This window comes from Stigmatopora nigra, chromosome 12 (genome assembly GCF_051989575.1).
Source record: "Stigmatopora nigra isolate UIUO_SnigA chromosome 12, RoL_Snig_1.1, whole genome shotgun sequence".
In the NCBI taxonomy this organism is placed as follows: domain Eukaryota; kingdom Metazoa; phylum Chordata; class Actinopteri; order Syngnathiformes; family Syngnathidae; genus Stigmatopora; species Stigmatopora nigra.
In genome coordinates this window covers 5,982,368-6,009,364 of record NC_135519.1, presented here as the reverse complement: position 1 = coordinate 6,009,364, position 26,997 = coordinate 5,982,368, and the positions used below count along the sequence as shown (strand labels likewise).

Genomic DNA, 26,997 nt, shown 5'->3' with positions numbered 1-26,997 from the left:
GAATTTCTGTGATACTTTGTGGTGTCTATAACCATGTTGTGTTTAATTTAGTGAAGATAATCTTCGGTCCTATTATACTTTAAACCATTAACAGATTATTTCCTTACATACCGACACTATTTACCTTTTTTATATTGTGTAATGCTTTTTTTTCAGAAGACTTGAAACTGCAAATTACTGTGTTTGATCAGCATTACCCCTTAAATTGTTGTCTGACTCATTGTCCTGCATTTAATATTTAAAACTAATTCATCATTGGTGACATTTGATTATTTTTCAATAAATCCCAGAATTGAATAACTAACTGTGTTTGGGTATAAAGACTTAACTAATATCCTCTGACAGTGTGTGCTTGATGGAGAAACACAACAGCCAACACAAACAAGGCATTGAGTAGCTTTGGTATAGCTTTGGATTTTATACTTTATGGTGATTTTAAGATTTATTGGCTTTGTTTTCAACACAACAATCGGCAGGGTGGGTTCTCCTTCATTAAACAACACTTCCGGACACTGGCTTCTTTATTTAGGGTGTATTGTCTACTTGATATTTATTGAATATTGGCTATGGCAATAAAATATAGGAAGATTTTTACTTTCTAATACATGTCAAAAGTGAGTGTCTGGACATGTTTAAGAGAGCCTGAGTGGGATGATTTTCTCTTGAAGCCTCCTTGAATGAGAACAGGGTTCAAGGATAAAGGCTTAGGATAGATGCTTAAATCATTCCACTTTCCTTATGTTTTCTTTGAACTTAACACTGTTATTCGAAGACTCACTGAGCCAATTGTTGCAAACTTTGGACCAAATATTTTCCAGTCCAAGCAAAGGAAAGCAGACGTATGTTCAAGCTACAAGCGTGGACATTCTGTGGCATCATAAGGTTCTACCGCACTTACAATTGTCCACAGGCATCAACAGCAACAAATAGCAGAAAGCGACGAGCGTACAAAGGAAGGAAGCAAAGCAAGAACGAAGAAGCGCTGTCTGTACAAACACCATAAGCCAATTCTTCATTCATTCTTTGTCATTTTTTGAACGTGAAATTGATTCCTCCCCATTGCAATCTAATGCGTCCCACCATTCAGCTCACAGTCTTTAGGAAGTGTCGGAGCAAAAAAAATAGTTGATGTCAGAGAATAGAAAAACAAAGCCTAGTCTAGACGATAGTTTCTGTAAACGGTCTGTTTGAAATGTACATGAGTCCGCATGCTGCTGCTGCCAGCATTAGAAAAGCTTGGCCTTCTTTTTCATGTCGTTGCGTTTCCACAGGGGAAGCCTGTCAAACTCCTGGATCTCCATTCCAAAGATGTCAAAGAACATTTCAGGTGCTAAGTGGCGCTAAAAAAAAAGGTGGAGACAACAAAGGAGGGGAGTTGGGGGGTTAACACCACAGCCGTTAAAAATGATCTCTGCAAAAATGATGAGAAGCAATGAATACTGCACATTCTTGCAATTATTCCATTTGTGTAACATGCTTTTACACAAAGTTCAAGAAATCTTAGCATTAATGGCGTCGTGCAAGAAGCTGATACCTCCAGACGGGTTCTGTCCACATCTCTGGGCAGTTTTGCTCTCCCTCTACTGGTTATCATGAGCATCTCATAGGGATATACCTTGAGAGGGAGACACTCGTCAGTCCATGGGGGTCACGCAAACAAGTTGCTTAAGCAAGAACATCTTTATCTGAGAAAGATAATTGTGTGTAAATGTGTTTGTCACTGTGACAGAGGAGGAACTGGGCAGGAGAAAGGGTATGTGAACAGTGGCTGACTGACAGTGAAAGTTGGTCTTGAGGCAAAATGCTGGCTCGGTGTCATGTTGTGCAAACGCTAACGTGCAATTGAAAGAATGGGTGGAGACAGTAAGGGATGACTACTATTTTGAGATCAATGTATAATACAAACCTATTTAAAACAAATGCGGGAAAAAAAAGAGCAGCAGAGTAAATACATTACATTATTTTGATCACAGAAAAACTGAAATAGTACCTGGAAAATGTAATAATATGGGTTGATGTGTTTGATAAGCAACGTGTTTGCATTTGTTTTAATTCTTTGAGCTCAGCTCATAACCACATAAGTGTAAAAATATTTTGCAAGGTACGTCAGAAAAGTTCCAGGACTGGTATTTCAAAATATTGTTAATAATGGTCTTCAATGTAATCATATTGGAGTGAATAACTGTGACATCAGCTTTGTCATGGTGTTTGTTATGGTTTTGGATTTTTGTTTGTTTATTATTGTACCTTGCCTTGCATGGCATCCTTGAATGTTTTTTTTTCCCATTTTATATAATCTACTGTTGAGGATTTAATTCCATTAAATTAACCAATCAGCTCCCTTCCATCACTGAGTTCAGTCTTTGTCAATTTATTCCGTTTCAGTGGAGCTTTTCTGACACAACTCGTATACATTTGACTCTACGGCAAATAGTAGTATGAGTGCTTTAAATGGGATTATAGGTGTTGGATTCTCCACTGTATGGCACATACAGTATCCAACCACCCGATTTCAAAGCTATGTGCAGATGAACATGAAAGAAGCCGGCATGCTACACACTAGTGGGACTAAAGCTAATAAAGCAGCGTGATCAATCTGAAAATTCTCCAAATTGAGTGTTAAAATATACAGAAATAACTTCCATTGTTTGCTTACTGACGGGCACTGAACATCATCGCATTTAATTTTTAAGATGATCAATTATCATATTGTTAGTGTAGGTTAGCTGTATACGTTATAACGTACAATATATGAACAGAAGTATTAGGACCTCTAGCCATTAAAGCTTAGAACTGCACAAAACGTCTGTGTGTACTGAGCAATCGGGAGGAATAAATTGACCCAAAAGAACATTTTAGAGCTTAAAGAGTGTCTGGCTGGTACAGAATAAAGTATACTCTTTTACTTAACTATGGAATTTGAATTGGAAATGTTTTAAAATCCCCCATGCAAGATAAATCAATAAAACTACTGATAACTGAAAAATATGAGCTATTCTACTACATACCTCTTTACGGAAATTATGTTCTATTTTTCCAGTGAACATTTTGGCACCTCAATTTGAAGACAAAAATCAAATAAGTATGGATAAATCTAATTTCAGGCTGTTTTTTTCTTCAGTTTCCTACAGCATTAGAGAAGTCGGTACCTTAAAATCTTCAACAAAAAAGTTCCTTTTTCAAAAGTAGTCTTGTTACTCAGCTACATCAAATAATATATTGACTATGCATCCTGGAAATGTGATGGCAAAAATTAACGCAAGCCCGTAAGTAAACGGGTTTTGCTTTGTTTGTCATTTCAGGCAAACATAAGGTATAGATTAAAACAATGCGTCAACTCCAAACCCTGATAGACTAGGCAATGGACAAGCTGGCGTGTCTCAATACTTTTGTCCATACAGTGTAGTTCACATTGTTGCCATCAGTACAAAAAAAGAAAATACTTGCTTTGGGCTCCAACATATTAGGCATAGATACTCCCCTGTCCATCCTTGCAAGTGCTGCACGGCCATCCTTAATGTGCTAAAGAATAGAACATACACAAATATAATAAAGTAGGACGCGACTGTAGGGTTAAATGGCATGAGTATGCTGTTGTTTTATGGACAGTGAGCAAACTTTTCAATGGATGGAGCAAGGAGCTTGACTACTGCACAGGATCCTAGTATTCAAGATGGGCGGTTGTTCAGTTGTATGTTTATGCGCCTTGGAGTGAATTTTGAAATATTCATTTTTGAAATCCAACAATTACTTTGGGTCTTGTCGTACATATACAGACAAAAAAACAACACATGAGGTGGAAGCTTGCACTTTGCACATTAAATACAGTTGCTCAACTACTGGCCAGTGCATTTTAAAACACTTGCACTGCCTGTATGTGACGACTAGGTGACATACAGCAACAAGTGCAACCATAATGCAAGCATGTGAGAACGAGTGAACCGCGTGTGCATTCAGGGCAAGATGCCTAGTGCAAGAAAGTTTTGAGTGAGTGAGGTGAAAAAGCATGCCATGTGAAAAAGCAGATGGGGGGAGAGGGGGGGACATACCTGAAACTCTGCAGGACAAAATGGGACAGAAAATGAGACTCACAGTTAATGGTTTTTTGGCTGTCACAGCTCCTGTCAGGCTACCTATCTAGAACAGTCTTGTCCCTATGACACATTTCGTGGGAACCATCAAATTGATTTTTTCAAAATGCATGTACGCCAAGCAAGCCCATTTCTGAATACTATACTGGAAAAGCTATTGTAAAAGTCTTGTTCAATGTGTTTTGGTGGCCGTGCTTACCCCTGCCTCCGCCACACATGTCGCCATAGCTGTTGTACTGTATAAAATCGGTTGACTGGGGCTGCAAAGTGGAAAACAATAGCTTCATTCAGCTTAATATTTGCTGTCACAAACCCATTGGATGTTTACTACTAATAAACTTCTAAAGGATAAAAACAAGTGTGTATCATAGCGCTCTCACCCGGTGTAAACCATTCCTCCCATACCCAGGCAAAGAGTTTGTTTTAGTTGGAGAAGTTGAATCTGAAAGAAACAAAACCTTATGTGTTGAATCACATCAACTTATCGTCTATTTCAATATTATGTCAAGATTCATCTGTTTAGTAGTACCTGCATCACCGTTATCCTGCTTGCTGTCATAGCGTTGGGCAGAGGCACTCCTTGAATGGCGTTCCCTATGCTGCTCCTTTTCCATTTCCTCCCTGAGAATGAGTTTTCCCAAACCAGACTGAATCTATATACACAAGCATTTTCGTCAAGTGCCATTCCAGACAGAATCATTGTGAATGCACTGAATATGTCTCATTTTTAGAGTCTATTGGCCCCTGACCTTGTTGAGATGTTCTTCCTGAAGCTGCTTTCTTTTTAAGGCATCTTCCTCCTCTTCCTCTCTGGATCGTCTTCTTCCCTCTGTGCCTTCGGTATCCAAAATACAGCCGCCCGAGAGATTTAGTACATTAAAATAAATGCACATTCTGCTTTAAAAAAATCAAGAAGCACACTCATTTGGATGGATACCAATGCAACTGTTATAACAAATAAGAAGTGGACAATGCACAGGGTATAAAAAGAAACACAAATGTGAGACAGAATTGACAAGACAGACAAACTGTGGAGTTTTTGTAGTTTTTTGTTACGCTGACATGATGTGATTTGGTGGCTTCAATCATGTCCCCCCTGGATTTACTGCATGTCTAATACACAGAACAGCACAGATGTAGGACACATGGACATGTCGGTTTGAAGTCAGTCTCAGTTATCTCTGTCTATGTCATTTGTGGTTTTAATTGCGTACATCTATTGCAACGAAGAACGCCGGAACAGAAAGTCATAGTAATGCTACCTCAAGGCAACAAAATGTAGGGGGCAAAACAAATATAAAGCGTCCTGGCATAAGCCAGAAACCAGAATTCTGGTGTGAGTGCAAGCAGGGATGCAATTGAGGATTTTGAGCGGCTCCGAGGGGAAAAGAAGGATTAGTTAGGTGAGGTTTGCCACGACATGGCTGCCGTGCAAGCATGCCCATTAGGAGCCTACTGTACCTAATACGGCATTAGAGGAGGGACAACAATCGCCCTGGCTCTGTGAGAAGTCATCTGGTGAGGGACCACGAGCGGCAGGGAAGGTGGCAGATCTGATGATGTCATCAGCCGACTTGCTTTGACGTGCTATGGCAGCTGTATATAGGTTGGTAACCATGGCAACTGATCTATCAGCGTTTGTCACGGCTTCAACCACATATAGCTTCCACATAGGAGCCGTGTGCGCCTTACACAAAGCAAATTATTTCTTCCAAGTCAATGAATAGAAAGCAGTAGACTTTATATTGTGGATAGGTTAGAGGAGAGAATTGTTTTTTCCACTGGGAGGGATTTTCCTCACCAGGTGTTTACTGAGCTGTGTTTAAAGCAAAAAATGTGGCATATGTAGACAGTAGTATACTAAATATTCATTAAATGCTGCTGGTGAGACAAAAGTTGATCAGAGGCAGACTTCAAACACATACGTTGTAGTGACAAAAGTGACTATAGGTTGAATAAAACATTTTCAACACAGAACATTGATAATTTGAACTCATCACAAACACACTAACATCAATGGTCAGTCACAATTCAGATGAGAAAATAAGCTATAAATAGAAGAAAATCTACCGTATTGTTTGTAGATGGGTGGTTTCCTATAGATGTTACTTCCCTGATCTGGAATTGGTCAAATACAGAGAATTATATAACTACCATTATACAAAATGAATTATAATATTATTGTAAAACATCATTTTTCCATGACTAATTCTTATTTCTCTTCACATGTGAAATAAAAGGTTAAAAAAAGCAAACTTAACAGGCTTGTGAGAAAAAGAGATAGCAAAAGAAGGAAATTAGGGGACGGGAAAACAGTGACAACGTGTGCTCCGACTCCTACCTGGCAGGTGAAAATGTTTAGGGGTCAGACAGAGAGGCGGCGTGCCCGGCCGGCTCTCGGGCCGTATCGGGAGAGGGGAGCTCCGGCCGCTTGGTGGGTCAGTGCCTCCAGTGAGAAGAAGCAAGAAAGGAATGTAAACAGGGATCCTTAAGGGGTACCGCGGTGTGTATGGGGTAGCACGTAAGGACTTGAGAGGTATGTTTTACTCAGGTGAGTGGATAGTCATGAAGAGAATTACATGACGAAGAACATGACTATTTGCTTGTTGTTTTTAATCATTTCCAGCAACACTGTACACTTTCACAACAAGAACAAGCATTTTAAGGTTCCTTATTAACTCATTAGCTGCCATTAAAGGCACCATTTTGACGGTAGAAGACGAATGCAGGAATGTGACTTTGGATAGGGAATTGAGCAAAGTGCAGTATCGCATACACTTGATATCACAAACAAGGATTTTATTCTGTATGTATGGTATGAATGAGATGCAAAGCGGGAATAATCCGGTCCCACTGGTGGGCCGAATTTTTGATACCACTGGTTGAGTACATTTCCCAGTGGCATGGAACTATGGCTTGTAATTTTGTTGAACCTAAAGTAGTGCCAGTGTCATTTAATGATGACAGAGTTGTGTGATGAGGAAAGGTGAGGTATCCAAAAATGACAGATGAGACCATCATGAGGTTGCATCCCACTCAGGGTGTGATGGTGATGTGCTTCTTAGGGGGAGGGCGAAGATATAGTGGCATGGTGGATGTGGGGAGGCTTACCTTGGCTATGGGGGAGGAAGTGGTGTCTAAAAGGGGAGGAGGGGCGGGAGTCACTATTTCTGGAGCCCACACTGTTACTGCACAGGGAGGAGCAGAGTTTCTGCATGCCTGTCAAAGCTTCTGCTGGGAGGAAGGGAGTTCGACCACAGCAGTTGACAACATTGAGGAAGTGAGGGGAAATCAAAAAAAGGAAGGAAGATTTGCAGGCATTGAAAATTGAAACACGCCAAGAAATTAAATCAGAGGTGAAAACAAGCTGCAATTCATTAGCAGTCAAAACTGTGAAGGGTGATGCTCATGAGACAAATTGTCTGTTTGGTTGTTAATGGGATCTGGTAATTATTTCTTTGATTCAGTTCAGTCAAAAAATGCATAACAACCAATCAGTCAATTTTTGTGAAGTTTAATTTGAATGGTAAAACAATTTAAAAAATAAGGAACTAAAAGCCTAGTATATTAGGATAATAGTTAAATTTGATTAAATGTGATTGCAAGACCATTCCATAAAAACTCACCTGGTCTGTGAAAGTGCTGAGGGGATCTCGACAGAGTGGGTGTGTAACCATGGCGATTATAAACAGGGGAGCCTAAGGAGCCCTGACTGGTGGACCTCTGAAGAATGCGTTCCCTTTTGTCATAACATCCCTGACACACACACATTTACATATTAGACCAAATACTAATTACAATGATAAAGTTACAATGTAAACTGTACTTTTTACAGATAACACATCGACAAAGCTTACCTCATTTGATAAGGTTGGCGACATGGTTCGGAAAGACTGAAAATATCAAAAAGCATAATTAAAATAAGCTTTATTTCACATTTGAACCTATTGATGCACAAATTATATATTTTGTTCTAATGAATGAAATAATAAAAACATACTTTATGATGATATCTTCCACTGCTACATATATTTTCAAATTTCTAAGATGCTGATGTAACTCACCTTTTCATCAGGCATGGGTGACCGCTCCCTCCTGGCATTGAGGAGCTACAAAGGGCATTGAAGTTTGTTATTATCTGTGGACGTTGCAGCCCTAATCTTTAAAAAAAAACTATAAGCAGTATTGTACATTTGATGACTATATAGACAGAGGATCAGTTAAGGGATCGCATCCTTGCCGTTCAAACATGACGACAAGGATGCCGTGCATGCGAGAGGAGGAGCATGCGGTCTGTTTTACCTCTCCTACACTTTCTCGTCTCTCCTCGCTCTCCTCCAAAGAGGTGGTGTACATGGGTTCATAGGTAATAAGGTCAGGGCGCTCGATATCATAAATGGCTTTGACTTTTGGAATGGCAGCTAGGTCTCTGTAATCAAGAATTTCATTGTCTACTTTTGCCTAAGGAAACAAACACAAACATGCAAAGACAGACATGAGCAAAGAGATACTTAAACCTTTCTCATCTTGGAAAAAGAACACAAAGGTAAGAAGGGAAGGGCTCTTTTCTTACTCAGAGAGAGGGAAACCGGAGACACAGTTATTGGGACATTTGGGATTAATCTTACATAGATTGTGTGACCCGGTGAGCCAGGTATGCTTGAACCAGGTCTGGAACCAATACTCTCAGATGACGACCTCGTAGGCTACACAGGGGAAAACATACATATGTGGTATTTGGTCATAGAATCTCGCTTGGACAGCCAGTTTGTCTCCACCTCACCAATTGCATATTAACCCAAACCCAATGGTATTATTTGGCTTTTATGAGCATGAGTGATGGCGGAGATTTACAACCCTTGTATATTTACGTTCCAAGAATTATGCAGTCATTTCAAATCTTTTCAATGAGGTCATTCATTTGCAAATGTGCAAAAATGAATGAGGGTGCCCTTGCATAGCTTGGCCTGTGTATGAAAAAATGAGCTATTTGGATGACAGCAGCAATCTTGAATGTAGTCGAATTGAATGAGCTTTTAACTTAATGGGTAAATGGAGATTTTTTTTTAGGAAAACAAATTAGTCGTTATGCTGAATGACTTCATGTGGAATCACGAATAAGGCACTGCAAGCTGTGTCCAACAGATGGCAGCATTCACTGGCCTGTATACTGCATATGGTGGCACACAATGATACCGCCTCACAGCTCATAGCGAATACAGTACCTGCCTTTCTGTTTTTTGAAGAAAAATGAGGGACGGAGGCAGTAGCTGTGGAGGAAGGGAGAAGGGGTTCACAGGACATCACGCAGGGTTTGTACCTCTCCAGTCGGATGCAAATGCTCGCAAATAACCGATGGTAAAATTAGTGAAAGCCCGATAAATGTGACTATTGTTCTGTCAGGTATAGTGGTCAGATTTCTTCAAACTGGGATGGCTGACATGCCTTTGATGGCAAATGGCGTCCAATCCATTTAAACTGGGTGGTTTGGATTTTTAGAGTTCAATGGATTGGATTTCATTCGTTGTCAATGGCAGCCAATGAATTACCTTAAATTTGACGGCACATTTTTACCCCTTGCGAAGCCCTGTAGTATACACTTAATAAGCAAAATGTTAGCTACACTTGCGCATTCAATGAGCAGAAGAAACTTTGCCTTGAGAAATATCACACTCGGCAACAATTTCTTTTGAGCAAATTTCCACAAATTGTTATCAACAGAAAATGCTCTCATTCAGGTTAAAGTCAAGGATAATGAAACATTCCTACCCTCTCCCTGTGTCTCTCCTCTGTTCTGGTTGTGTTCTTGCAGCCAGGATGCCATACTGTTGACCCTAAACACACACCACGTAAGTTTATTTCCCCAGTTTGCATTGTAAATCATTCCTGTACAGTCAGACATTTTTCTTAATGGGAGAGGAATGTCAATTAGACAGTCTCGCTTTGCATCCCATTGGAAAAGGGATTGGCATGAGCTAAATAACAGTTGTTGACGCCAATTATTTCCGGCATTAATCTATCAGAATAGGGATTCACCTTGCAGATACATTTCTTCTCCTTCTGTAAACATCTGGTTGCACCTGCTGCATCTCGCACAGCTGGGATGGTAATGCTTATCCCCCGCCTGTAAAACACCATACAGAGAAAAGACCTGACCTTGGAGAAATGGATGGATCAATGACATCAATGAGGCAGGAAATAAACCTAATATAATCTCACTTCACTCAGCTATTCCTACTTGCTCAAAATTCCAAAGCCTGTTAAAACCTTCAGCGAGAGGGCTAATAACATCTCAGTCACATTGTCTTTTAGAAAAATGTGAAATAACAGAAAGTAATTGGTTGTTTCCTTTAACCTCGAACAAAACTACTTTTTTTGTTAATGCACCTGAGCATAAACTTGGATGACTGGCATTGACAACGTGAGAAATCTACATTTTAGGCATTTGAGATAGAAACTTATGCAGTGGTGGTCTAATTATCAGTTTTTTTTTTAAGAAATAACATTAACCTTGGCATTAATTTGTCATTTGGGTCTCAGATCAAACTGTCAGGCAAGCCTTGCATCACTTTAGCAGCACTGTTGCTTTGGCAGGGGCTCAGGAGTGAGATGCAGAGATCATTTTCCTATTCACATATAGTCCAGCCTTAATACTGGATTACTGTAAACTTGACTGGCAAGCAGTGACATTTCATACCAATAAATGATTCACTTTTTGATTGGTCATAATCCGGTCAATCTTGTTGGGGCTATAGCTCTTAAATCTTGACTATATTTGCAGATAAAAACACTATATTTATAATTGAAGTTCTTTCAGATAGAGTTAGAAAGGGCACTTATGCAAAAGGTTTGGAGGTAAACATCACTTTGGCCATTTTATGTAATATTTATGCAAATGACGGCAAAACAAACTAAAGTGCACGAGCATTTAAATACAAAAAAAGATGAAAATCTCCCCAGAATTAATCTTTTACAGGAACAGTTTCATGTCAAGAGACTGTTTGGCTCTGTGTTGAAGAGATTACAACAGAGATTACCCGACTACATTTACGGCCAACTGAGTTTAGATATTAACTGAACGTTACATAAATCCATATTTTCAAACCAAAAAAAAAAGCAAAAGCAACTTTAGCTGGACCATATTTCCAAAGTGTTAGTGTACTTATGTTCTAATACTAACAGCCTTGTCGCTTACCTCAAGTACTTTGCCTGTGATGAACTGATGGCATGCCTCACATTGCACTCCAAAATGAATCTGGTAGTCCTTCTCACAGTACGGTGCACCATCCCTAAATGGAGGAAGTCAGTGTTGAACATCAAGAATGCAGTTGCTAAAAATACTCAAATATAAATAAATATCAAGCCCGGTTTCTCCAAAACAGTTCAATTCAGTTCATTTTGCTATTGTATGGAACAGTATGACACCTACAGTTGAGATGACTTACTATAATCACAATTGCTATTGTCATATAATTCCTAATAATCATACATATTGCAACTTTAACATTTGTCAAGATGACGAATAGATTTAAGATTATTTTGCTTTGGAAGTTCGACAAACGATAGAGTCAAAGGCTCAAACCCCACTATTAGCAACAAAGGATATCCTATGTTATTGTTATTCTTCTCTGCAAAAGGCTTTTTTTTCCCTCTGTTTGATTTATTTTTCAATTGTAAGCTACAAATCAGTTATTTTAGTGGAGATCATAAAAACCCCCATACAAATTGAACTAATGTACATCTTAGAAATGGGGCTAAATTCTCTTACTTGCTTATGTACTCTCCAGTTAGTACTTTACCGCAGGCCTTACACTTGAAGCAGCCAAGATGCCACTGCTTTTCCAAAGCCAGAAGAGCTTGTCCGTTCTTAATATCTCGTCCGCATCCTGCACAATCTAAAGAAATAAAAGATGCACTGGCTTAGTGAACATTGACGAAAACACACACTTGTCACTTAAATGAATTAAGATGATGAGCTTGACCAGCAATAATACAAGAAAGATCTGAGACACGAAGCAAGGAATCCTGACAGCTGCCTCTTTCCATCATGAAATCGCTTTAATTATTGCTTTGAGAAGTCCATCCATACTGAAACAGGAGGACGTCTCTGAACAGTAGGAGAGGTTGTTTTGCGAACTGAATGATAAACTCCCATCATCACTTATTCAATAAATAGAGGATGAGCGTGAGGCAAAGGCCACATGAGGACGGACGGCATGACGGGCTTGTGATGATTACGTGAGGAAAATAAGCATCTCTTATTTATAGGTGACCTTGTCTGAAAGCTCTTCAAATGCCAGCGGAGAGACCGCTGAGGGTGAGAGCAATGGTAGGAGGAGAAGAGGAGAGAACATATATTTAGAGGGCATGGCAAAAGTTCCTTTTCTACTGGGAAGACTTTGCCAACCTAGTTTAGAAAGCAAGTTTTTGATGAGTGAACCAAATCCATGAGTGAAAGTCATTTTTTTTCCTTCATTGATTACAGTCTAGTGGTCAAGTGTTTAGTACGTCCGCCACCCAGTACTGAGGTCACAGATTCGATTCCAGGTGTGTCCCTACTGTGTGGATTTTTGCATCTTCTCCCCAGTCTCTTTTGAAGCAAAACATATGCTAACTTTGCATGCATTAACCTTGAAAAAATGACTTACTACTAGCACCCAGGATGTCTTTTGGTCCAGGAGACATGGGCTCAACACAGTACTGACACAGACAGTCCTTCCCGTTAAAGGTCACCCTGTCTCCAGCAGGGAACGGCCGTCTGGGAGGCAGATAATAATCAATATGAAGTAAGCTGACACCCTGCGATGAATGTTATCGCAAATGTTGACATTATAAAATTAACCTGTTTATCATTATGATTTGGATAATACATTTCCAACTTACTTGCAGATGGTGCAAACAAAGCAGGCAGGGTGATAGGTCTTGCCCAGTGCTGTGACCACTTCCCCCTCCACAAAGTCCCCGCATCCATTGCATCGGGTACCGTGCATGCGCTGGTAGTCCACAGTGCAGAGATAATCGCCATTCTTCATAAAGAAACCCCCCTTGGCCAGGTCACATCCGCACGCTGGACGGGGGACACACATAGGCAAGATACAACAATTCAGAGTGCTTTGTCGAGACTGAGTGGTTCAAGATTGGATTACTGCTGCTGGAAAAATATTTAGGAAATATTTAATTCCAAACACACCATGCTATTAATTATCTTGAATTACAAAATTTGTACTACAAGGCGTAATCATTTCAGTGTTGATTGCCTATTGCAACAATTGTACAATTGTTCATTTTAGGAAACAATATGTTGTTAGTTCCATTTATTTTTGACTTTGTCGTTCACACAAACAAGATAAGAGATGCTGGTGAAATATATGTATGTGCATTAAATATATATATATATATATATACATTTTTTTTTTTTTTTAAACACGATTTTGTCACTTATAATTCCAGCATTTAAGAATATGATATGTCATTTAAAAGAGATTTGGAAATATCACAGGAACAGGACAAAATATTTAGATTTTTTGAGATAACGTGGTTTAATCATTGTTATGCAATAAGCTAAAGCATGTGGATGAATGGGAGCACGAAAGGGAAAGGCTAAGATTTAATTGCATTAGAGCTCAGGGATGACAAGATTAACTTGTAAGCTAACTGATTGAAGAACAACGCTGCAATAGTGATTTACTGTTTTTTGTAATGGTGACCAGTTTGTAGGGAAATAAAACTTTATTGCATCAACAGCAAAAATATATAATCATGTTATCTTGGGGATTTGTTACTGTGTTTTGCTGAAATTATTCCCTAAAAAAATAAATGTAAATAGAATATTATTTTAAGAAGGATACTATGTAATACTTGAAATTGAGTAAACCGCTAAAATAGTTTGATGAATCATATTTATGAGACTACTACTTCAATTGACAAGTTCTTGCAGTTGCATACAAACATATACATCGCCACTAAGGCATGTACATCCACTTTCTGAGGATGGAAATAGATACTAATCTGAGCATGTGTTTTTTTAAAGCTTGTTATTCTAGGTACTTGTTGATAGCCGTAACAGTACACAAGTCAAGGATTAACTACAAAAAGTTTCACTACGACGACTTAAGCCTTTAAGAAAGAGACGGCTGGGTTAGTTGAGGCCAGCCTGGTTATTATATTCATGCCAGCAATTCATATTTAATAGACGTGAACCATGAGGTTAAACTGGAGTGAAGATTGAAGAAGAGTGAAAACTATTTGAATTTCAGTTAAAATTGGAACACCTTGCAATCCAACCCCAACTGTTCATAACAAAAAAAAATCCAGTGGGTAAAAAAAGGGGAATCAATTTGAACCAAAAACATTGTGAATTAATTTATAAAACTCTGATTAATCCTGTCTTTGATAAACTTATAGATATGAATCTATAACAGTTTAAATGTGATTTATTCGAATTAAGAGAGCACTCACTAAAGAAGGACAATTTCATGCCCCTATTAAGAAAGCCAATGCAAGTCCTTTTTAACATAATTAGATCAATTGCAACGTGACAGTGACAAATATTTTCAATGCAGACTAAGCGAGTGCAGTGAGGCTTAGATTTATGTAACTGGCAGCATTCATCTCTGTGACATGAATAATACCATGTCACAAGCTACAAAATTCATGTGTCCACTTCAGTGCCCAATCAGTACTTTATACATGGGATAGCGAGCTCGGAAAACGCAAATTAAGATGGCATGAAAAAGGCCAACTGAAGCAATAAATAGCGGAAATGCCATAGTTTCCCCCCCTTTCCCTTCTCCTATATTTAAAGCACACAATATTTTGGGTTAAAAAAGGCCATTTAGTATAATGTGCATACTGTATATAGCAAGTCCATGAGATTTTAGGATTTGTATGTTTGCATATTCAGCTTTGTGGTTATCGTACCTTTACATGTGAAGCACTTTAGGTGGAAATGTTTGTTCTGCACTCGAAGCACCTCGCCCTTGCATGGCTGCCCGCACTTATAGCACTGGATCAGGGGCTTCTCTTTGGAGTCATTGTGCGTGTCCTGCGCATGAGCCACTGCAAAGAAAAAGACACATTAGCATTACTAATGGTCTCAGGATGATGACAATGACTCATCACGATTGCTCCATGCGAGCTTCTGCAGTTTCATTGTACCTTTTCTTCTTCTTTGTTACACATTTAACAAATGTAAAGTATGCTGTAAATACAGCACATTTACTCATGCCCTTGTCAAAACCCAGTCTTGTGTGATAATAAAAATTTCAACCAACATTTATAATTTCCAAACTTTTTATGCCATTCATGTGACCTATTTATATGTCACATTAGACATTTGAGTTGTTATCTCACATCACCAAAACTGCATGTTAACATGGGTTTGCATACTTTTCATATGACCTTACACAGAGTAGATGTATGATTAATACTGGAGTATAGTACAATATGCCTCCTGGAGAGATACAAATGGCAGGTCAGCTGGAAAAGGGGTGAGCTGCGTCATTAATAACTGTGCACGCCTGCACCTGGACTCCCTCACACCAATTACCAGGCCTCACACCAATTATCAGGTTTCTACAAGTGTCCTTTAACTAATTGGCTGCCATTGTCGGTGACAGATTAAGCAGAGTTGCTGTAAAAATCAGATCGATTTAAGTCAAAGGTTGTCATTTTCAAGGAAATTGTATCACAGCAACAACATGAATTTTCCCATCACTCACTCGTACATACCGCTTATGCACACCCACTTTAAATGCATTTAAAGGCTTTTCTTATTATGACTCATGAAGCTATAAAAGCACAAAGAAAAGTGTAAAATGATCACCTTTCAGTACTTTTGCGATGATGGAGTAAAATAGACTTTGCTACATTTCATTGGTGTTTGAGTCATCCTCAAGTGGAAAAAATAAACCATTAAAACTATTGGAACAGTGTCTCAGCTCTACAACGCTTCCTTTGTGTAGAAAATGGAAAAGAGGATGAAGACATGGAAGGGAAGAACGTGGGTATTAAGAGGCAGGCAGCGCTTTTCTGATGCAGTTACGCTCAGCAGGGCCATGAGTCATCTCTGGATGAACCAAACAGTGAAGTCTCAGCATCTCGGAGTGTGACATTGCACCTCAAAACAAAACCACAGGCCATCTGGGTCTCTGACAACAGCAAAAAAAAATAACTAAAAAAATAAGTTTAATACCCTAAATCCTTTACTTGTTTGTGAGAAACATAAAAATCAGCTTCAGTGGTATTGTACTTTTTGATTTTTTTAAACCTACACAATTTCAGCAACAACATAATTTCAGCAGTGTTTACTTCACGTGAAAAAATCATTGCAAAGTTGACAAGGATTTTTCCATGAGTAAAGCCAACATTTCTAATTTTGCAAGATTCCAAGATCAAAACTCGAGTTTTGGGTTGGAAAGTGTGTGCTGAGTTTTTATGTTTTAATGCGGCCTGCTTGCGGTATTTTAAATTGCTGTGTGCTTCAGCAAAGGGTACGCTATGCAAAAGCACGCTACGGCAAACCATATTAAATTTTCAAATCACACAAAGAGCTTTAGCAACAAACAGATTGGGACATGGAACTTTTGAGACCATTAGTGACATCTTGGTTAACTTGCAGCAGCAGCCAGAAAAATAAATGCATATTAAATCAGTTGCTGGCATGTGCGATGGTAGATGTCAAATAATTTCTCTATTGCAACCTTTAGATGTCGTAGTGATCATAGCTTTACAAGAATGTGTTATATAAGACAATAAATAAGTAAGAATATTGCACACTGCTAATCCAGCACAGTAAAACTCACTCAAACATAACAGAAACAAATTTGTTCCTGTTCAAAGTACAACCAAGTTTCACTTCATGGAGGGATAACATGACTAATATGAGCCTCAACATACAATATATACACACACACATATAACCAATGTGCTGATACAACAAAAATCAGCAGAAGCCTGGTGAATAATCCTAAAGGGTGGGTTTTCTCTCCTCAACCCTAAAACCCTTCTACCCTTCACTCATAAAAAAGCAGAGCATTGCCATGGTGACAATAACAAAGGGATAACAGGGAAACTCTTTAGTCTCACACCTTGCTGTTAAATGACGATATTGTCAGTGATAATGTGGGAATGTACAACTTTAAATTCATCAGAATGCCACGTGCTAGAATTAATAGAGCAGGGAAAAAGGACTTCAGAGAAGAGAGGAATGGTGTGATCAAATATTCATTTTGCTACTGTAAAATATACAGCATTTCGGGCACAGACAGACAACATCCCCAAAGGACTATGCCAATGTTGGTAATAAAATCAGACAAAGAGGTTGCATCCCATACTATAAGACTCCAGATGTGACCGCTTTTCTCATCTCCTCTATTGGCCAGCGAGCTCTTGACCTTATTTTGTGAGGGCATTCTGTTTGACATCTACACAAAGGATGAAGGAAAGTGTGACGTCTAGTGTAGAAGGCGTGGCTTAGATGCATAGAAAGCACAACGACCATGCTTATTTATAAACTGTATTTTTTAAAGGGGGTTAAAAGGCGGAAAAACAGCAATGTCTAATCTTGCAACTTGCAAAAAAATACTGTTGTTTTTACTTAATCGTGTGGAGTTTGCATGCTCTCCCCAGGCCTGCGTGGGTTATCTACGGGTTTCCTCCCACATCCCAAAAATAAACATTGTATGCCAGTTCAACAGTCTAAATTTGAAGTAGGTATGAGTGTGAATGGTTGTCCGTCTACTTGTGCTCAGAGATTGGTTGGCAATCAATTTGGGTTGGGGGGATCCCTGGCCTGCTGCTCATAGTTGGCTGAGATATGCTCCTGCACCCCCTTCTGGTTTTTCCTGACAAGTCTGATCTTAAGCCAAATACTGTATAGTTGAACCACTTGAGTTGGGAATATTAGATTTCTAGCAGTAAGGGGGATAGAAATTCCTCAACGTACACTGTGCATCAGCATGATGTTAAATAAATTCAGTTATGGGAAAGGAATGTTTTGCCCTGAGAGTCTCTTCACAACTAAAGTTAACCTTTAAACAAGCTCTGGCATGCTATGAAATGGATAAAATCTTCATCATTAGCAGGAAATTTGTACATAAAAGTAAACATTATATGTATAGACACCGTATTTAGAATGAAAATAGCCAGTATACGTTCTGTATATTTACGGCTTCTGTAGTCTGGCTAGTCTTAGTTGTGGGTGCCTCCAATAATGGCCTTATTTACAGGACTGTAAGGACCTATAAAGACACGGTTAAATCCCAATGCAAGGTCAGATGTACGTGTGGGTCCATGGGGGAGGGTCTGCAAGGCTCTTTATCACCAGCCATAACAACGAGCTCTTAACCCTCAACGCCATGAATATGTATGACTGCCAGGCATCATCTCTGTACCGCTACCAGCACCCAAGACAAAGCACTTCAAACACATGGGGGGGACCCTATCACACTCCGCCAGACCCCCTGAACTACTCCTTGGGGAGTTGGTTCTGAATAATGATTTGGCAGAAAGCAAAGCATTTACTATTTGTCAAATAGCCAACAATTGTTGATCAACATTTGGAGGGACTTCCACTATTGGCCCCATCTATAATGAGACAATAGTTGGTTCCCAAACCACACAACCACTAAGCTTGTTTATGTGGTAATAATAAAAGCTCTTAGCTTTTGAACACAGAATGATGGTCCACATGCCACCATCTTTTTTCCTGTTATAAGAGCATAGATGGTGAGGAAAGAGGATGTTTGTTGATGAGCACAATGTTTCATATTCTCATGTCTATCTTGTTGTTTTACCTTGTTCATTTAGGTCAGTGACTTTCACATCCTGGCTTACCACTTATCTCATCTGTATCTTCTGCACCAGTGTGCCATCTATACAAACATTGTCTCAATGGGACAGCGTGTGTGTGTGTGGATGTGTTGCATGTTCCCTACATGTCAGAGAAATAGGTTATTAGCACTGTTATCAGAGAATAAACATCAGACATATTCAAAGATAAGACACAAAGGCCCTACAATTAATTCATGTCAGTTACGTTACATTGGTTTAAATCTTCAGCTTAGAAGAGAGAATTGCAGGAAATGTATTACATCTCAACCTGGTAGTATTACAATGACATGCAAATGAGAGTAAGAAGGCATCCCTGATTCATAATACACATGACGTTGAAAAATTAATAACTATTTAAGGCTTTTGCCTTGTACTGAAAACAGGGCAGCCACCTGCACAGTCAGGAAATGCTCACACTGCAATTTCTGGCTACTAATGCACCATTCTCAGTGTACTATAGAGTGTACTTCAGTTAGGGAGCTATGAACAGCTGAAGGTAAAGCCCACCTGGCCAGAGAGGGTCTTCATAGTGACTGGTTTCTTTCTATATGAAAAAATGCCAACAAAAACTTACTAAAATATAACATTTAACGTGGACCTGGAAGGAAAAAATGCTCTTGAATTTAGATGGTGAAACCAAAAAGAAGACTTCTTCTTTTGACAGATCTCCAATGGGGAAGCATCAGTTCAAATCTGTAGCCGCTTTTGCTCATATCAATACGACAATTTCAGGCGTGGATGCGGCCTTCCGCCTGTAGAGTGTCGTTACGATAAATAAACCTACACACTTCTGTGGGTCAAGAAATGAGTAAAGTTTTTTTTTCTGTTGAGGAAATATTTTTCCGGACAAAGAAGCTCAGAAATATCACATTACTACACCCACGCACAGCAAAAAAAAGCAGTCTGCACAGGCTACAAACTCAACTTGTTTTACTACTACACAGCACATATGGATGACAATATTTGAGGGTCTTTAAGGAAAATAACAGATGCTAAATCAAAGATCATTTTTAAATGTGACCTTGCTTTAAACATGATTATAAAATCAACTAAAATGTATCGGGGAAAATCTTTTATTTTTTTCCCACAAACTGCTGATCAATTTGTTGTGACAAGAGTGAACAAAAAATAACATAAATAATAGATTATTGTTGTAGCAGATTCCTAACAAACAATAACATCAAACCCTGGACCACAGTATACAGAAACATGCAATATAAAAATATAAATATATGCTTTAGTCCTTGATCTTCTGCATAGTGACCTTGCTTGTAAGTGGGAAGAACCACCTTGTTTTTTTTAACAGGGTGCTATGAATGAGGCCACAGCTGACAATGGAGTGTACCTTTTGGATGGTTACCATGGAAACGGCTGCAGACAGCATCGGAGGGAGAGGCAAAGCGAGAGCTCTGCGCAATGTGCTTCACTAGATGTGGTCCACTTTTTTTTATATTTCATAGTTTCATCTGCATTGAATAGGAAGCTGTATCTCATTGACTGAAACACTTCACGCACATTATTCACCATACGGTGTCACGCTCCTTTCTTTATACAATGCCAGATGCTTTCTTTCGAGATACATTTACATAAAACCCGATGCTACCAAACTAAGCCTACCGAGTCCATCCCATGTATCGTGTGCTAATAATGGTAGACCCAATCGATTCTTTAAACGGAACATGTTCCTTCAAAGTTAGAGCCACTAAACACACCAACAACACAAGCTGTCAGAAACACCTGCCCTTCAAAAAGTCACATTATAAGATATTGGTTCCCACAAGCTCACAAAGCCATACTCATCCCAGACCACTAACTACACAATACCTTTTTCTTTGACCATGACCATCGGAATCCAAAATAAATCAGCAAAAGAGACGTGTTGATGTATCCTTCAGCAATGACATAGGGACCGCTGGATTCTTGTACAGTGGCGAGACAAGCAAAAGCAAGGGGGAGGTGCAGATGCTGGATGCTTTCTTCCTGAAAACACTGCTACAGTGAGGGCTTCGCCTCCAACTGCCTGCTTTGCTGCTACATCCCTGTTTTTTCTCCTCCGCCTCCTCTGCCCACTCCTCCCTCTCTACTCCCTCACTCTGTCCCTCTGTTGTGTCAGCCACCTCCTCACTGCAGCAATCTGGTGGCTGCTGCTGCTTCTATGTGAACTGAACCCATAACCCCAAATCCCCCCCAGCAGATTAATTAAAACACCACACACCCAGTAACCTCAGATCATTTCACATTTCATAGGAATAAATACATTACAAATGAAAACAAAAGATTAAAAAGCACAGAAGAGTATTACTCATGTAGTATAATATTTCTCAACAAGAGGACATGCTATGTTTTGGATTTCAATTCATGTAAATGCAAATGCGTGTATTTTGCGAAAATTCCATTTATTTTTGTGCTGTGAACGCATGGTTTAGGCTATAAATGACAATTTGTGTTAATAATCTTATTGCTTTCACCAGGTTGTGCTTTCTATGAAAGGGTGAAAAGGTCGTTTAAATTCATAGTTCAAATGGCACTGACCTCTGACATGGGCGTTGAATTAATATGCTTAGTAGGCCTTTTGAATCCCATTTAAGAGCACATGAGAGAACACTTGCCTATCCTGTATACTGCAACTGCTTTTGTCATACATTGAACTGTGACTTTCTGAATGTTTTCATGCTATAAAATCAAAATTGCTGTGTAATGATGATTTCATTTTTACTTACTGACAAATATAACACCAAACGAGTAAGTGACAAAAATACACAGCCATTTAAGGATGGAAGTAGTGCAAACATCCTGTACAGTGAAGGTTGTGAAAGTGATGAAAGGTTTGTACATTGGTTATTTATCACTAGCAAATAAATCTTTCAAATTATTACTGGGTGGGGATCTCGTCAACAAGAACTATTTCACAAATCCACTTTTAGGCTGAGTACACTGCGAGCAATTTATAAAAGTAACAATGCAGTAAAAGCATTTTGTACTGACGCATTACAAATTGATGAAGTTTTAAGATGCCACGTCAATCAAGTCAAACACAACATCTGATCAACAACATAGCATCCAAAAATCCCAATATGCCAAGTTACACAGGTTAATCCATTTAGCATGCATTCCGAAAATTTGGAAATTGGAAATTGCACTCATTCCCTCCTATAATCTTGATGTAAGACACCATGTCGTTTGGTCATGTTTTGCTGGCCAAATGCATCAGTTCTTGACGTATGCTGTAGGAGCATATTATGTAACTCCAGGTGATTAACTTACTGCCTGCTTTTCAACAGTTGCACTGACACATGTCAAATACAGTATAGTTTTGTGCACAGACGCGTCCCATTTTGGCAGACAATTAAAAATTTGTTACATGAGTAAAAAACTCAATTGCTACCTCAGGAGAGCTTAAAACTAGAAATCTAGAAAAAAAACAGACATTGCCAGTTATCTGTTATTGTTTTTCACTCAATATTAAAACTGGATGATTAACTTTAGGATGTGTGACATTATTTCAGTGGAATGATCCCATTTAGTTTGTAAGCCCATCCTACCTGAAGCAAAATCATGCAGCTTCTCACTCAGATAGTAGTCATTTGGGTTGAGGTAGGGTAGCTGTTCCATGTATTGCTTAGGGATCAGATACAGGACTTCGGCCACATGGCCATCCTCAATGATGGACATGCGCTTGATGGAGTTCTTACGTTTCAACCGTACATGGTCTATATTTTGGCTGTGATTGGAGCTGCATAGCTTTCCCAGGCTGTCGAGGTTAGGTAGAGTAGGCATGACGCTTTGATCCCCCTCAACCGTGCCACATAGGCAGGTGAAGCACTCCAGGTAGAGGTCAGCCAGTGTCCAGGGGTCAGGCTTTCTTCCCCTTTAAAAGGCAATCTTTCGACATGAGGAAAGAGCAGCGCTTAGGCAAGTCCAAATCCGAGACAAGGGTGAACTCCAATGCCATAAAATCCGGCGCAATCCACTTTGGTAATATCTACGATAAAAGCAAAACGTTTCCCACCTTGCACAGAAGAAGTAAAACATCAGGTAAGACAAGACCCACTGTTGCAAGCAGAGCCTTGTGAAACATTGGTAAAGAAGTCTATGAGTGTCTTCAGACCAACCAGACTGGGACCTTAAGCTGCTTATGGCTGACGTTGAGCCTATGATTATCTTCTGGGTGGGGCTAGGTAGTTCCCACATCAGGTTTGCTTTGCTTCTTACACATCTGACAGAAACTACAACCCTATATCTCTTTGGGGAACATATAAAGCACCCATGCCAAGAGGTTGCGTTAGAAGTACCGTGATCTATATGTTGGTTAAACAAGTGCCGGTGAATTTGTGGAAAGATAGATAAGATAAGGATGGAGAAAAGTGATAATCCAGCACTTTCATGACAGATTGACTCTTAACAGAGTCAGAAACTCGTACAAAAGAGATCATTTTCAAGATGATCTTTTGGAAGAGATAGTGGAACTTCATCAGTGGTTTTCTTATCATCTACTGAAAATAGTGCATAAGGCAACATGTGACCTTGTGCCTGAGACAGTTGACACTCAGAGACAACAATAACAAAGTAGGGAAACAAGACCATAAAAATATATATATATTGAAGTTAATAGCTAACTAAAACGGCAACTTTCTTCCATCCGATAAAAGCCTGCCCGGCTGAGAGTTTATCAACATTGCTCATCCAGAATCTGATGCAACAACTACACAGAACATATGAATTAATAAAAAGAGTAAATAAAGTAAAAAGTCAATTTAACAAATATTAAGCCACCCAACTTTGTCATGAACTCATTTCAATAGTATCAAATATACTTTTAAAAACACATCCAAACTTAGAAATGAGCATCTGAGTCTTTGAAGAATACAAATAAAGACATTGATGGGCATCTATAGCTCAGAGCAAACTGCTCTGCTGCAGTGTGGCACTGCCCTCCAACTGTCATCCATTGCACAAATGTAGCTACGACACATAGTTCCACATTCCCACATAGGACCACACGCATGCTCAGAATGAAAACCATCTCTATCTGAACACACAAAAGACACCCACATGAGACCATCCACAGCTTCCCTTGCAAAAACAGCATCCTTTTAACTTGCTTACCATCCAGTCCGAAGCAGGAGGTGATTTTTTGGGCGTAGTTGCACAGCCCGTCGTAGCCTTGTTCTTGCATCCCTGTGTTCTTCTCCCCCATCTCAAAACACACTACAGACAACCGCAGACAAACGCTGCCCCGTCCAGCTCGGCGTACACTCCTTGCCTACTCATGATTTATTCACGCTTTTGCCAGGACACTTGCACACGCGCGTTCACGAGCCCCCTCATGCAACGCACGCAAATTGAGAAAAGTGCTGATGCAAAGGGATGCGTGCGGCACTCCCTGCAATGGTCCCTTATGGAAGAGATGGTAGATTGTGTTACAGCAACATAAAGCCTCCTTTTTAATCCATCATTGATCTTAACATTAAGTGCAATGCATAAAGTGTGCAGCAACCCTTCTTAAGGAATATGTACTGGAAGCAGGTATACCAGGAAACTCTTGGTGGATATTATATCACAATATTGAGAGGCTGAGCTACAAATCTATGAGATTAAATCTGATAGAAGTCATTCTCTGGAAAACATGGATAATTTCCTTCTGTTAAGAGGGAAAAAGTGAATCTTTTACTACATTTTGTCAATGTGAAATTGGAAGAATGGTAGCAAATTGTACTGTTTTGCCTTCTAACATCTCAAATGTAGTTTTCCATTCAATGCTCTTGTTGTCAAGTCTTCCTACTGTAGCACTAACAATAAAAAAGTGCTTTATATCTGCAATTCATGGCCCAAAGGACTGTTGATGTTACATGAAATAAAATGTGACAAGTCAACATTCTGCAGACCAGTAGAGGGTAAAATAGAAAAATAGAATGAAAAACATTGGCCCACATTGTGGATGCCACATTTCTTCTTAGTTGAAGATCCTATGACGGAACTGATCTGAAAGATTTACATTATTAATAAATCTGTACACAGATAAATAGTCAAATTAAATACTATTATTCAATGAGGATGGTTTTATGAAGGAAACTAAATACATTCTATAAAAATAAACGGAAAAAACAGTCTGAAATACATTAGCGCAGTAGACATATGATGACCCTGATAGAGCAATGGGGCCACAGGGGAGTATTGCACTTTATCAGGTCACTAATGGAAGGAAAACACTGCCAAGGTAAAAGCCAATGGCCTCTTATTGATAGCAAGAGATTCCTAGAAAGTGAAACAAAGACTGAGAGTATAGTGATGGCTGGTACACTTGCCTTTTGAAGGAATGTCAGATAATGGGAAATAGAGGCCCATAATTTTATGCTCGCCCCTAGAAGCTCGACTTTTTGCTTCCCTTGTGTTATTGTATTTACCATCAAAATATGGTTGAAAGCCCAAGTATAGATTTCCACCTAATACCGAGAGCGAAAAACCTTAGCAAGCTTTCACAATATTGGATCAACTCATGTAAAAACATCTAGAATCTCTTTCCTTGTATTTTTTTCATCAACATGGATGATATAAAATCATTTTGTAGTCTATGCAAGGTTGCTGTTCATGAATAATTTCTGGCTTCCTGTGGTTTAAGTAGACTAATCAGGTCATATCATGCGGCGGACCCTGAGCTCTATCGATCTCCAGAACTCAACAAAAATGGAAGACGTTCACTTATACACATGAAAGGCCCTGCAAATAGCATATCAAAGCTATATTTAGATATATAAAATAGAACTGGTCACCAGTAAATCACAGAACAAAAAAAAGCACACTATTCACGTCACTCAGTTATTAAGTTGCAAAGAAAACATGCCTCCTGGACGAAAATCAGTACACACCCAGGGACTTAATATTGATTCCCAAAAGTATCAATTCGTCACTACTAGTCAGTTATGAGTCCATCATACTAACCATGACTCACACAACGAGGTGCAAGCACATCTGCTCCATTCAACCACCTGCATTCCTGCATTCACACAAGAGCAAGTCACTGTAACACAACCCATTAGTAGAATTTAATTTTTATTAATATGACAGATTCAAGCCAGAGATGTCACCCAACAACAAACATTGATTAATCACAGTTTTTGCTAAAGCTGTTGGAAGTAAAGTAGTATGCTGTGATTGAGCATCCTTGGAAAATATCATGACACGTAAAGAGAAAATTAGGAGGATTTTATAATCAATCTTTTGCCATTAGATTACAAGGTTACATTGTGTTATACATTTGAGCTTGCAGTAGTGTGGTGACAGTAAGACCAGTTACTTATACAGTCAGTGGATTGCTCCCTGATGGATGAGAATGGGTTTCTTCCCAAACAGACTCGTGTTTGATACTCCCTCTTACTCAAAATAAATAGAAATTCTACCTCTGCATCCTCGGATGTGAAAGCTTCTGTGATAAAAGGCACTCACTCACCTTTTGCAGACATGCCGGGTAGGTAGACTATCTTTCTCTGCAGAGATGAACAGGAGGCAAGGTCGGCTCTGTTAGAACTGGGACATGGCTCGATCTGCAATTTTTCATCGGGACTTGAACTTTTCGTCGTGCATTTTCTAGATAATTTGCACGCATGGGCAACGGGGTCTGCTGTTTAGCGGATGAGATGATGAGGATGATGAGGATGGCACGTTCGGTGGCAGTAGGGCGTGTCCGGGGAAAAGGCAGCATCCTATTGTTTCTTAAGTTTTTCGCTATATTCAAACTAATTTGGATATATTTTATTCATAGATCACCTTTCTTTCCTTTTTAATAATAAAAAAAACATGTTTTTGTTATTTTAATCCGCAAATCAGCCTGAAAATGACTAACATCCTGTAAAGCATGGACTTTGATGTTATTAATGTGGTCAGCTTGTTTTATTTTTAACAAAAATCGATGCACTAATTTCATTTTCTCCACTTTACTATCGCGTTACGCGTTGTAATTTGCACAAAAGTCTCATCTGGAGCAACGTTATTCTACTGGTTTCGTAAACGGCTAAATTGACTTCAGTGAAGCCTTTCAACGTCTCAAAACTAAAATGTGGTTCATCCCGCACCACCA

General features: G+C 39.2%; 1 protein-coding gene across 10 annotated transcripts; it reads right to left on the bottom strand.

The window, feature by feature from the left end:
- Positions 1-49: 49 nt before the first annotated feature.
- ablim1a (actin binding LIM protein 1a) lies at positions 50-26,576 on the bottom strand. Of its 10 annotated transcripts, XM_077729315.1 has the most exons (25): positions 22,466-23,021; positions 15,012-15,149; positions 12,975-13,158; positions 12,740-12,849; positions 11,860-11,986; positions 11,287-11,380; positions 10,128-10,215; positions 9,861-9,925; positions 8,720-8,797; positions 8,394-8,552; positions 8,156-8,200; positions 7,949-7,984; positions 7,718-7,847; positions 7,203-7,322; positions 6,433-6,537; positions 6,162-6,209; positions 5,553-5,687; positions 4,841-4,926; positions 4,621-4,744; positions 4,472-4,533; positions 4,291-4,351; positions 4,050-4,057; positions 3,448-3,522; positions 1,535-1,615; positions 50-1,340 (listed from the first exon to the last, which is right to left on the bottom strand). In XM_077729315.1, exons 1-25 carry the CDS (start codon positions 22,698-22,700, stop codon positions 1,227-1,229), a joined length of 2,508 nt encoding a protein of 835 aa, XP_077585441.1. In that variant the 5' UTR covers positions 22,701-23,021; the 3' UTR covers positions 50-1,226. The 10 variants fall into 10 exon arrangements, 2 of the variants coding, with proteins under 2 accessions (XP_077585441.1, XP_077585442.1); XM_077729316.1 differs by lacking the exon at positions 5,553-5,687 and having other exon boundaries at positions 55-1,340; positions 22,466-23,019; XR_013328018.1 differs by lacking the exons at positions 3,448-3,522; positions 4,050-4,057; positions 5,553-5,687; positions 22,466-23,021 and adding exons at positions 9,317-9,361; positions 26,371-26,576 and having other exon boundaries at positions 52-1,340; positions 7,203-7,325.
- Between the last annotated feature and the right edge of the window lie 421 nt (positions 26,577-26,997).

Bases quoted from the DNA above. Each gene is read 5' to 3' on its own strand.
- ablim1a (XM_077729315.1), bottom strand. From the start codon at position 22,700: ATGCCTACTCTACCTAACCTCGACAGCCTGGGAAAGCTATGCAGCTCC. The intron at 4,927-5,552 runs GTACAGTAGGCT...TGGATACCGAAG, and splicing joins CTCCTCTAATGCCGTATTAG to GCACAGAGGGAAGAAGACGA. The intron at 4,534-4,620 runs GTACTACTAAAC...TGTTTCTTTCAG, and splicing joins GCAGGATAACGGTGATGCAG to ATTCAACTTCTCCAACTAAA.